The 12,641-nt window shown below is 43.2% G+C and overlaps 1 protein-coding gene across 2 annotated transcripts in view; it reads right to left on the minus strand.

Moving 5' to 3' along the window:
• The window catches only part of MRPS27 (mitochondrial ribosomal protein S27), a 72,340-nt gene that overhangs the window by 49,151 nt on the left and 10,548 nt on the right, over nucleotides 1-12,641 (minus strand). For both annotated transcript variants that reach the window (XM_014594484.3, XM_006274635.4), the window contains exon 4: nucleotides 10,837-10,895. In XM_014594484.3, coding sequence (XP_014449970.1) covers nucleotides 10,837-10,895 — 59 coding nt within the window. The remainder of the gene's footprint in view (nucleotides 1-10,836; nucleotides 10,896-12,641) is intronic.

Here is a 12,641-nt window from a genome sequence, read left to right on the forward strand (position 1 = left end):
GACATTCTCATAAATAAACTGGAGTGATGTGGATTAGAAAGAATTACTGTTAGGTGGATACATAATTAACCAAATAACTGCAGCCAGATAGTGGCTGCATACAGATGTTCATTTATATTGGTAGAAAAATAGTCCAGGAGCTGGAACAAACATACATTCCAGCCCCATGGCTGGAGAGTTTCATGGGCAAGATAGACTAGCAGGCTGCTCCTTGGGCCACTCCCACCCTAAGGCCAGGGCAAGAAGTTGCACATAAACCTGTTCAAGTGATCAGAAACTGGTTTAAACCTGTAACAGAACATAAGTTCAGTGCACATAAACCAGTTTCAAAATGGCCGAAACTGGTTTAAGATAAACCTGGTTGAATGAAGTATCAGACTTAACTGATTTGGGTCAAATCAGTATATGCAACTAGCCTGAGCAGGGGTGGGGGCATGGCCAGATGCATGGCCTGCTGAGGCAAAGGGAGCAGGGAGGGGTTTATTTCCCCCCTCCCCTACTGGGGGACTGTGGCCCATCAGCCATTCCCTCCTGCCCAATCCAGCAGCAGGGGAGGTAACATGGCCAGAGCCGGCTGGCATGGCCTCTGCCATCCACCTGCCTCACCACCAGCTGGGGCTGCAGAGCTGAACCCAGTTGGCCTACTAGTACTGCTGAGGGTGGAGGCAGAGGAGCCAGTCCAGGCTAGGCTGCTGGGTCTGGGTTCTTCCCAGCATGCTGCAGATGGGGCTGGGGCCACAGGGGCTGCGTGGCTCCCTGCACTCAAGTCGTGCGGGGCTGTCATGGAACCCCATCCAGCTGGGTAGGGCCCCACAGGGCAGCCCATGAAGGTGGGGCCATTCCCAGCCCAGCCTGGCAGCACGGGCTGGAGTTGGCTGGGGAGTGGGCTTCCCAGGCCAGCTCAGAGGTGCTGGCGGGCCCTGAGCCCAGCAGCCACTGCTACCGCGCCCCCTGCTCTGTGCAGCACCTGGAACTGCAGCGGTACAACCAGCAGCAGGCGGGCAGGAACTGGTGGGGGAAGAAGTTTCAGCACTGTGGCTTCTGCCCAGCACATGGCGCTCAGGCTCATTACTTGACAGCCTGCCCTCTCCCCTGCCTGTGAAGTGTGCAGTTGGCAGCTGCTGAAAAGCCTAGGGAGGGTTCTGTCCCAGGGAGAATGCCCCCCCCTCCCCATCCCAGTAATGAGCTGAATGGCAGGACTGGAGGGCTATTCTTTTGTGTTGGGCTGCTTCCTGGCACAAGAGAATAACACCTGCTCCTTTGGGTCACCCAGAGCAATGCAAAGCAAGGCAGGGGCATTCTGCTACAGTGGTAACCCCTTCTGAGAGAAATGCTTCCCCACCACCAATCAGCTGATTCACAGGAGGGGATTCTCCTGCCGGAGGATTGATGGGAAGGGGATAACTTTTTAGGGCAGGGTCCCCACAAGGCTCCCTGACAGCCTGCCCCTAGATGGGCTATCATGGAGCCAGTGATCTTTTTCCCTCTCCCTTGGAAGAGAGACTGAGAGAGAAGTATGCAAATGCTGAATTTAGACAGGGAGGAGGAAAATCTTCCTCATAAGTACCTGATCTCACTTCTTGTGGAAGAGCCAGTTCTGCGTCTCTAGAAAAGAGCCAGTTTGGCGTCTCTAGAAAAGTTTGTTCCACATGAACATGGGCTCTCTTAGCAAAGGAAGGATTTTTTTTAATGCAAAGCTTTGAACCAGTTTTACTTGTCTTCATTATTTGCCATGCACAGAGGCCAGGATTCCTGCGAACCTTATAAGACTGCCCAGTGTGCCAGGTCCAACCTTCTCTTGTATAGTGACTGACAACTATAAATTCACTGAGAAATTCTTACATGCACCAACACCACACAGTAATCATTATATTTTGTTCAAAAAATATATACTTACTAATTACGGTAGGTAAAAGAGAGTTATAGGAATGATCCTTACAGGGATGATCCTGTCTTAAGCAGAGAATTGAACTAGATGACCCAGTGATGATCCCTTTTCACTCCTATTTTGTTATGTTCCTATTCATATGCATGTTCTGATTAGACACATCTGCCTTACTTTTTTCCTGCACCCACCAGAAACAGCTCAGATCTGTTGAGAATGCAGTTATTTTTGAAAATCTAGTCAAGGCAGGTTGTCAGACATATATAATGTGCCATTCTGGCTGCCATGTCTCCCCCTACCCCAGCTGTTACCGTCCTATCTGCTGCTTCTGAACACTATTTCACAGCAGTCACCACAAAAAACAAGTAGCTAATAATAAAACCCATCTGACACTGATAATATTAATGTTCACATCCCTATGGATAAACATAGTGGAGCTAGGACCAAGACCTGCAAGCTACCAGGGTCTATGGAAGATGTGGCTTCCTAGCATTTCAAAGGAAGAATGAGGCATCTTGCAAGTTTGGATACTCCACCTAATTTGTGCAGTGATAGGCAACTGGAATTTCATAATACACACAACCCCAAAACAAAACAATATAATTACAGAAATGCAAATGAATGCAACTTTAATTATATACAGCAAGAGCAAATTTTATATTTAAAGCACTATGACCATTTTATTATAAGTAATATTTTGAGGCAATTGGATAGCTCTTACTAATACTGAACTCCTTGACTTGCATAAAAGTATTTGCATAAACCTGATCTTCAGCAGCTAATGTACACATATATGCAGGCACAAATGCTGTAGGTGGAAGTTTCTTTGTAGAGTGGGATATTAGATCAGATTATTGACAAAGTGGCTCTGGAAAGAACACGTTTAATTCCATGCAACTGTAGATGGCTATGGTCCTACAATGATATGAAGAAGCTGAAAGCATTTTTTAAAAATGGAGTGTGCTAGGAGGAAAACTATAAGAATTGCATATACAGGAAGAACTTTTTATAGTTTGATACTTCATCCTTTTTTATATTATAATCAAGAACTAATCCTCTGATTCAAAACAAATGGTGGGTTTTACAGAAATAACTGTGATATGAAATGAAAAAAGGAATTCAGTTTCCTTTTTCCTGGATATCCAAACAGTAGGCACAATCAGCCATCATTTTAAGGACTGTGCATTTAGATAGTATATTTATATTTCTTCATCTACACAAGTCTTACATATATAGCATCAATGTGGTTCTTAATGTTAAGTAACTTTTTTACATACCTGTTTACACTGCACATGGGGATTTATACATATCAGTACCTAAAATCTAATATGCCTATTTTATATATGGCATTTTTTCAGTACCATGTCCTAGTGCTTAATAGAAACAAATCTACAAATAAGTCTCAATGTAAAAATTTGTATGTTAGTTCCAAGATACATTCTAAGGGTTATAATCTCTGTTGGCAAAAAGCTTAAAAATCAGTGGAGTTATGTCAGCATAAAATTTGGCCCCAATATACTAACATTTCTATCATCTGAAAAGTGACATTTCAATGAGACAGGACAAAGTGGGGCAAACTGTGAGCCTTTGATGCTGACAAAGTGTTTGGAATTCTGATTAGAATTTATGTTGGGATCCTAGGAGATGAAAGGATTTTAAGTCAGACAGTAACTGGAAAAAGCGACATTGAAAGGAGAACAAAAAGAGAAGCACAGCAAGCAGCTGACGTCATGCTTCAAAATGGGCTTTATCATCTTATTGACATTCCCTACAATGCAGGGTAGCTGTTTCCATGCAGCTCTTCTCAAGCACTCAGGATTCTGTGGTATGGGTAGAGACCTGCAGTTTTAAAGATAGAGCAAATTAAACTGGTCTAAATATAAATGTATTGTATTTCAATACATTAAATATATCATGATAATGCTCTGGAATGTCACTGCATTCACTGCTCTTGATTGTATACTCCTTTGGCATTGCAGAAAAAAAATCCCTGCCCTATGCAGCTTACAATTCATTCAAATATCCAATACTCAACAAATCCCCAGGTACAGGAATAACCCACTAATGCAAGTGTTGACTTCAAAGTTTCTTTCTAATTCTTCCTCCAGATTCATAGATGCTAGGGTGGGAAGGAACCTCAATAGATCATTGAGTCCGACCCCCTGCATAGGCAGGAAAGAGTGCTGGGTTCAGATGACCCCAGCTAGATGCTTATCTAACCTCCTCTTGAAGACCCCCAGGGTAGGGGAGAGCACCCCCCCCCCCCACCTTGGGAGCCCACTCCAGACCTTGGCCACTCTAACTGTGAAGAAATTCTTCATAGATTCATAGATGTTAGGGTTGGAAGGGACCTCAATAGATCGAGTCTGACCCCCTGCATAGGCAGGAAAGAGTGCTGGGTTTAGATGACCCCAGCTAGATGTCTATCTAACCTCCTCTTGAAGACCCCCAGGGTAGGGGAGAGCACCACCTCCCTTGGAAGCCACCTTGTCTATTAAAAACAGATTTCCCCTGCGGTAATGGAAACCCCAGGCAACAGAGCGACCGGAAAGGAACTGAAATACCCTCCTGGTCGCCGCAAACCCGTCCCCTGTTCTGTGTCTCTGGTGTTTCCTGAGCTCAACTCTCCTTCCTGGAGCTGTGGGCTACAAGGTGAACAGCAAAGCTCAAACAAGCCTGTTTCCTTTACACACCAGGCTCAGCTCAGAGAGCTGCAACATCCTTCCTCCTTGCTCTCTGCATTAGAAATAGCAAGTCCGGTCTGCTCTCCCCTGCCTGGGAGACTTTGGCAGCCTTGGGAATCTGCAGCCCCGTCTAACAAGGGTGAGGGTATACTGGTTACTGAAGCTGGCACAGCTGTAGGGCCAACTCGGCACTGAGACCATGAGCCCTAGTTACACCCCCCCACCCCCACCCCCGTGAATCACACCAAATCCCAAGAGACATTTTCCACCCAGGGTCCTTCCCAGACGGGAAGGGTGCAACCTTAGCACAGAAAGGTGTGGCCCAGGCCATGTGCAACTCAGGGCCCCGCTCTGCTCCGCTCCCCTTCCTCTCCCACCCTGTCCTTCTGCGGTGGGGAGCAGGGAACGGAGCTGGCAGCCCTGGAGAGCTCCAGGGCAGTGGCTGCTGGGCAGAGCCGTGTGCCCAGCTTTGGCCTGCTACTGCCCCGTGGATCACGCATGGGCAGGGCGAGACCCGGACTGAGATGCCTGCTGGTGCGCAGCCATGGAGAAACCCCCGCACTGGGAGACCCAGGCCCAACCCAAAGACCTGGTGCCGCAACCTGCAGGATGTGGCAGTGACAAGGGCTCTTTCTTCCCTTAGGTCTCCAGGCACTCAGCTTTTGCACTGATGCACAGAGAGGTTCTTCCTAATGTCTAGTCTAAATCTGCTCTCTGCTAGCTTGTGGCCATTATTTCTTGTAACCCCCGGGGGCGCCTTGGTGAATAAAACCTCACCAATTCCCTTCTGTGCCCCCGTGATGAACTTATAGGCAGCCACAAGGTCATCTCTCAACCTTCTCTTGTGGAGGCTGAAGAGGTCCAGGTGCCCCAGTCTCTCCTCATACAGCTTGGCCTGCAAACCCTTAACCATAAGAGTGGCCCTTCTCTGGACCCTCTCCAGGTTATCCACATCCCTCTTGAAGTGTGGTGCCCAAAACTGCATGCAGTATTCCAACTGCGGTCTGACCAGAGCCTGATAGAGGGGAAGTATCACCTCCTTGGATCTGTTCGTCATGCGTCTGCTGATGCACGATAAAGTGCCATTAGCTTTTCTGATGGCTTCTTCACACTGCCAACTCATGTTCATCTTGGAGTCCACTAGGACTCCAAGATCCCTTTCTGCTTCCATTCCACCAAGCAGGTCATTCCCTAGGCAGTAGGTATGCTGGACATTTTTCCTCCCTAGGTGCAGCAGCTTGCATTTCTCCTTGTTGAATTGCATTCTGTTGTTTTCTGCCCATATGTCCAGCCTATCCAGGTCTGCTTGTAGTTGTTCCCTGCCCTCCGGCGTGTCCACTCCTCCCCACAGTTTTGTGTCATCCACAAACTTGGACAGAGTACACTTCACTCCCTCGTCCAAGTCTCTGATGAAGACATTGAAGAGTATCGGTCCAAGGACCGAGCCCTGCGGGACCCCACTGCCCACACCCTTCCAGGTCGATACCGACCCATCCACTACGACTCTCTGGGTGCGACCCTCTAGCCAACTCACCACCCACCGGACTGTGTAGTCATCCAAGTCACAGCCTCTTGTTTACCAGTATGGTGTGGGATACCGTATCAAAGGCCTTCCTGAAGTCTAAGTATACGAGGAAGAGAGTAAACCATAAGAGGAAGAGAGTAAACCATAAGAAGCTACCTCGTAAGGGATACAGTATTTTTACTTCTTAATATAAATCTATAGCAAATACTGGGTTATCCATGAAAGGCCACACACTGTAAACATGGAGAGGTAGATTGTTATGCAGATGAGGACAGGAAGGGAATTCCAAGCATAGGAAGCAAAATACAGAATTATGGTGAAGCTGACTAGGATATGGGGATGAAATATCAGAGTTGGGGATGAGCAATTTTAGGGAGTAAAGAGATGCTGGGAGTAGGAGTGGATTAATGGTTACTCAGCATTTTTACTTCAATATGTTCATTCTGTTCTTGAGCAGTTGACAGCTAGGTCATAAAACTTCAGCTTGAGTAGACACTGTCATAAAAGTCCTCGGGCTAGCCGATTATCTTTTTCCCAAAAAAATGTTGTAGACAGAGACTGACGATATGAACCATATTTGTAAATGCCAAAAATTGCTTTCTTTGAATTTCCATAACCTCAAGTGCAAACTCTAAACACCCACACTCTTCCCTTTGTCTATGTCCCTCCTTCCCTGACTTTCCTTGTCATGCAGTCATTTTTGTAGTCTTTCCTGGGAAAGCTGGTTTGTCTCACCTGTCCTGGCTCTTCCTATTCCACCTAACAGTGTTGTCACTCCTGTTTTCCACCTCCATGTTGCAATTATCCCCAGAATACAAGTCTCATCTAGCCATATGATCCAATACACACTCCCCTTTCAAAAACTCTGATCTTCATTTCCCATCTGCAATACAAGAACTCTCTTTTCATGTTGTTCAAAAAGCACCAGTAGCATTACCCCAACCACATCCAACAAGAGAATGGCCAGTCAAGTGTTAGGCCAGCAGTGTCTCAGCTCATGTTTTATTTGTCAGCTCATGCTCTTGCCTGCAAGATTTGCTGTTGAGAGAAGGTACAGCCTTCATAGCATCCACCTTCAACTCAAAGTGGAATATGATCCTTTCCACAGAATGAACGCGACAGTTCTGTTGTATGGAACATGAACCATGCCTGGGGGAGTGCCACTTTCATTGGAAGAGGGCCCAAGCAAGGACCATAGGAAGTGGTGTTACACGCAGCAATTTCACTCATTAATGGTGTATGCTGAGTTGCTGGAGCTGGATAAAAGGAAAGAGTTGATTGGTTTCTGGTTCAGGAACACTGCTTACTTGCATTCATCCAAGTGAAGCAAACAGCTTATTATTAGAAAATTTACAAGCCATTTGCTCGCAAATTGGACCCAAAGGGTCTGTATATTGTATGCTGTATAATTGGACCCAGGGGGTCTGTAAATTTTGTGCAGTATCACTGGAAAATATTTTCTATTTTTCCTTTCCTTTTCCCTTAAAATGTTTGTCCTAACCTTAAAAAAAACAAAGCAATAAACATCACAAGCAACACTGAGGATGAGACAATCCAAGAAAAGATTTCTAGTTAAAGCAGCTTCTTCTCCTTTAGCTCCCACCTCTCTTAATGCCTGATGGCAATGGCTGTCTGAATACTATGCAATGAGTTCTCTCTCTCTCTCTCTCTCTGTCAAACATCCTCCCAGCTGCAAAGAGAACTCTTTATAAGCATGTCCGTCATCTGAACTCTATCCTGAGTTCAAAACATAAAGAAGAACAATAAAACAGATCTCACCAGTACTATTTCCCAGTACCATTGTTTCCTCAAGCTAGTGCATTTATTTTTATTGAAAGGGAGGCTGATGTTCTAATTGGGTATTTTACATTTTCACATGGATTACAAATCTCTCCTTGCTGTTTGGCTTCCTGAATATTAATGTCCTTTGAGAAGAAATAGATTAATAGATCATGACAGAATGCAGTCTCCTGGATATTCAATGCTAATATCTCTCCTGAGATCAAACATTTTGCAACAGTAATAAGTATTTCTGTGACACACCCACAGAAATCCTGGCTCATTGGTAGCTGATAATAGAAAGGCGTTAATGTGTCACTTAAGTTCTCTCCTTAAAGGTTAATAATCTTAAAATCTGAAAAAGTTATTACCAACCAAAGTATATATGCAAATAACTATATTCCAACTGATTAGCTATAGGAAAATGACTCATTTTCAAATAAGTGATAAATACTTGTAATTGTTTTTTGGGGGATATTAATTTTTTTTAGATTGTGGCTTTAAGATTTTTTTTTTAAATTACTTCAGGATTTTAATTATATCGGGGGTAGGGAAAGTAAGAGAAATATTTATGAACTAAATATTCCTTTTCTATTGTCTCTCCCCTTTTATGGAAGTTTTTCCGTAAAAACAAAGAAACAGCCATAGATTAACCTTCCAAAATAAACATCCTGCTTTCATCTGCATCACTCTGTGATTGAACAATGGTCACATTATCTTTATTTATATCATTAGTGTCCAGTGACCTATAGCAGGATTGGTGCCCAACCAACTTTTGAGCTGAACCCTAAACGGTGATTGTAGAAGTCTGCAATGCATTGCCTACTTTAAAATATATTAGCTAGCATATGCTAATTAACAGGCTCTAAAAACACACGCTTTCATCTGGTTTAAGAAAAATCCTTTTTGTTTCTACTTTTTTCATCTTCCTCTATAGCAATCGTTTTGCACAAAAAGGAAAAAATTAATTCTGCCTAGCATTAAATATGTCTGGAATAAAATACCATGCTCTGAGATATATAAAACAGGGTTACTTGTGGATATTAGTCTGGCAGAGGAGCTGGAAGGGATCTTGTCAGGAAAACAAAACTTTACTAGCATGTGCTTAATTTGATTATTTTCTCCCTGTAAATTATAACAGCATTGGGCTTTAATATCACTGAACAGGATTTTTTATACTTCTTGAATCTGCCTTAAAACATTGTATTCCTGCCATCCTACCACATGGCATAAACTACATGAGCCAAATTCTATTTTACCCATTTGGGGGCTTTGTACATACCACAAAATTGGACTTTAAAGCAGCTTAAATGCCCTTTTGCACTGCTTTAATGGCATTGCTGTTTACACTGTCAGCAGCGTATTGCACGTTAAATGACTTCGGGACGTAGCAAAATAAAACATGTCTGAGGTTTTAATTTGCTACCTTACATCCATGGAGAGAAGCACTGGGCCCCATGGAGCTCAGGGGTTGTGCAGGCAGGCTCCACTAAAGAAAAAAAAACCAATTGGTGAGCCTGATCTTTTTTTTTCCCCCTCCCTTGAGCCTGCCTGCCTGCCTGCCTAACCTGCAGGTGGGGGGAGGGGGGACCGGTGCTTCCCTCCACAGCTGCAATGGCCGGATGCCTGTAAGCAGGTGCCACCACTGCCACGGAGGGAAGGACAGGCACCGCCCTGCAGTTCAGGGACTGCTCAGCCTGCTGCTAGCTCACCCTCCTCACCCCCACCACCAGAGAGGCAGGTAAGGATCGGGCCCAACACTTGTGTACACGCCACAGGGGGTTACTTCGGTTTAAGTTGAAGCAGTGTTTTTAAAAACCCACCACTTCAATTTAAGGAGAATTAAACCAAAATAAATCCTCATGGCATGTACAAGCAGGCTTGGTGTCTAAGTGTGAATCTATTTCACCCTATTCAAGTCCTGAAAATCCATTAAATGCATCTGTTTGTACCACACTATCATCATAGCTTTAAAACTGAGTTATAAAAAAGCAACAAGGAGAAGAATCCCACTCACCTTTGGAGAAGGATTACACTCATGTGCCTATGTCAATTTACACATCTGATAGGTAGAATAGAATTTGGCCCTACATGCTCAAGAGACCTGATGTCTAGTGTAGTTCTGCACTTACAATTGGGTAAGCACTTTGAGCAAGTGTGTAGACAAATTATCTGCCTAAATAATAGCACTTCCAATAATTATCAATCCTGGCAAACTGGGACCCTATTTGCACAGGGTGAATTCCCTCCTACTTGTGCAGATTTAGATCTCAGAATGTGTGTAGCAATATACATGAAGTACTAACTTATAATTGCTATTGAACATCAAGATTTATCGGCCTATCAAAGCAAATATCAAAAAGAAGGTACTTAAAAGAGGGGTCATTTTAAATGTTTGATTTGTTGAAACTAGCATTAAAGCACTAAGTACTTCCAATTCCACTGTGCAATGCAATTGACAACATGTATAAATTAAATCTCACATCTTATTTAGAAAAATTAAAGTTCAAAGGGGATAAATAACTATACCTCCTTTTCCTCCTAAGTCATTACCAAAACACCCTATTTTTTGACTCATCATTGAGCAAGAAGACCCAGAAGCTGCCCCAAGTTCTATAATTAAGTAATGATCCAGAGAAAAAGTCAACCGAAATAATTATTACCGATAGGCGTAATGCCTTATTTATGGCATAACTAGTAGTTGGATATTAGTTGCTCAGTTGTACCAAATAAACATACTTATCTAGAGCAAATACCAGAAGATGGGAAACATGGTAACCAGACCAGCACCAAAGGATTACAAAAAAGCCGCTGGGCTGTAAATTATGAGACTAGCTGATGTGTACTTTGAAATGTTGTAATCAAAGTCAAGAAGTTTAAAAGTGTCAGACTGTTAAAAAAGGAGGATTTCAAGATATCTGCTTTAATGTTTATAGGTCAGGGCAGACAGCAAAGATGCTTACTTGTAAAGGTAATACTCAGCTTGATCCACCTCTTCTCTTGAAGAAATGTTGTCAATAAACTGTTTTAAAAATAAAAGAGAACTTGGGTGAACAGCACTCAGAATGCATTTTAGAACAGAAACATCACACAAAGAAATCAGTTTAGTTTGGGCTTAAGTATATTTAAGTGTCTAACATCAACAGATTTACAATTTTTTGCTCAATAACTAACTTTTCACACAGCTAAAAGTGCTTAAAATAGGAAAAAAATTAGAGAGATGCTCCATGACCTGAACATTCATAGATGGTCTCCATGCTGTGTCAGGCATGCCGGAAAGGCAGTAAACAGTCCTGTTGTTAAGGGGCTGCACCAGGAAACGGGGGACCTGGACTCAATTCTTAGTTCCAGATTCTGTCTTTGGGTCAGTCTTCACTGTACCTCAGTTCCACAGCTTTAAAAATCATTTTTGTTATACCCTTTGTCTGGCTTGTTTATACTGTGAGCTCTTCAGAGAAGGGCCTGTTTCTTACAATGGGTATGTGCAGTGCCAAAAATAATAATGTTTCAATCTTAAATAGGGCCGCTAAGTACTATTTAAACAGTAGTAGTTAGATAATAGATGTCAGAGGCCCTGATTCTGATTTCCATTGCATTCCTGTGATTTTATTGACCCCAGGGAAGCTATTCTCAAATTATGCTGGCACAACATCTTGTCTCTTTTAGGTAATCTTAAAACAAATTCTTACCAGTGCTCCACCTGTTTAACTACAGCATTAAGAGAACAGGAGACCTAGTGTAGGCAAAGAACTTGCATCTAGACTTATTTTTCAGTCCCAGATGAGTTCATCTTGGTTTTCTGTAGTTACCTAACATGTTGGTAAGAAAAGGCTAGAGGCCTCCAGAGCCTTATCTATACTACAGTTAGCATAGAGTGTTTAAATAGCATTAGATGTCACCAAGGCTAGCGTGCTTTTTTTCCCTAAAGTAAGCTAAAAGCCCTAGATTTAGCATATTGCTCTTTTCTCTCCGATTCCCTACACATACATAGATTGCACCTTCTGACAAGACAATCTGTCTACAGTGTTTTAACTTTGGAAAGTTAGACTTAGCTGTGTGCTTCAGATATCCAAAAAGGGGGCTGTTTCACAAAGTGGAAATGCCACCCCATAAGGCAGGCCAGCCACTTGTAGGGAAAATAAGGTGGAATAATAAGAGAAAATAAGCAACTGGACAAGACTGGACAGAAGGAGTTGTATGAGTCTTGTGTTAGATTCAGTGGTCTTAGAGCAATATATAAATTTCCAGCTTTTGGGGAAATGTGTGTGGCTTAAGGGAAGATTTGCATTAACAAATACTGTTTTCTTCTCTCTGGCTTCTCAAATGGATTTCGGAACTTATCTCCTTCTCTTGGGCTTGATGTTGGGTTAGAAAGTGCAGCTGGGCAAAAATAATGGAAGCTTTTGTTGCAACTAGTACCAACAAGTGTGAAGATTAATGGGGCAACCCAAAATGGTCTTACTGCAAATAAAATGAAAGGAAAAAAAGTCTACAGTGCCTGAACCAAAGGTCACTGAAATAAGTAGGAATCTCCACTAAATTCAACAGGCTTTGGATCAAGACCACACTGTGCTGCTAAAGTATTTGCAGTTTTCATCCCATGGTGCCAGCTACGATAACTACAGAAATGGAGGCCGTAGGAATTTATCCAGTATAGCAGAAATGTTAGGAAGTACCACCGTGCAAACATACCCCAGAGTCCACTCGCTTCAGGTCTACACGTCGCAAATGCCAAAAAATGGTCATGTAGAAACTTTTTGGCATGTGC

Source organism: Alligator mississippiensis, chromosome 3 (assembly GCF_030867095.1).
Source record: "Alligator mississippiensis isolate rAllMis1 chromosome 3, rAllMis1, whole genome shotgun sequence".
NCBI lineage: Eukaryota > Metazoa > Chordata > Crocodylia > Alligatoridae > Alligator > Alligator mississippiensis.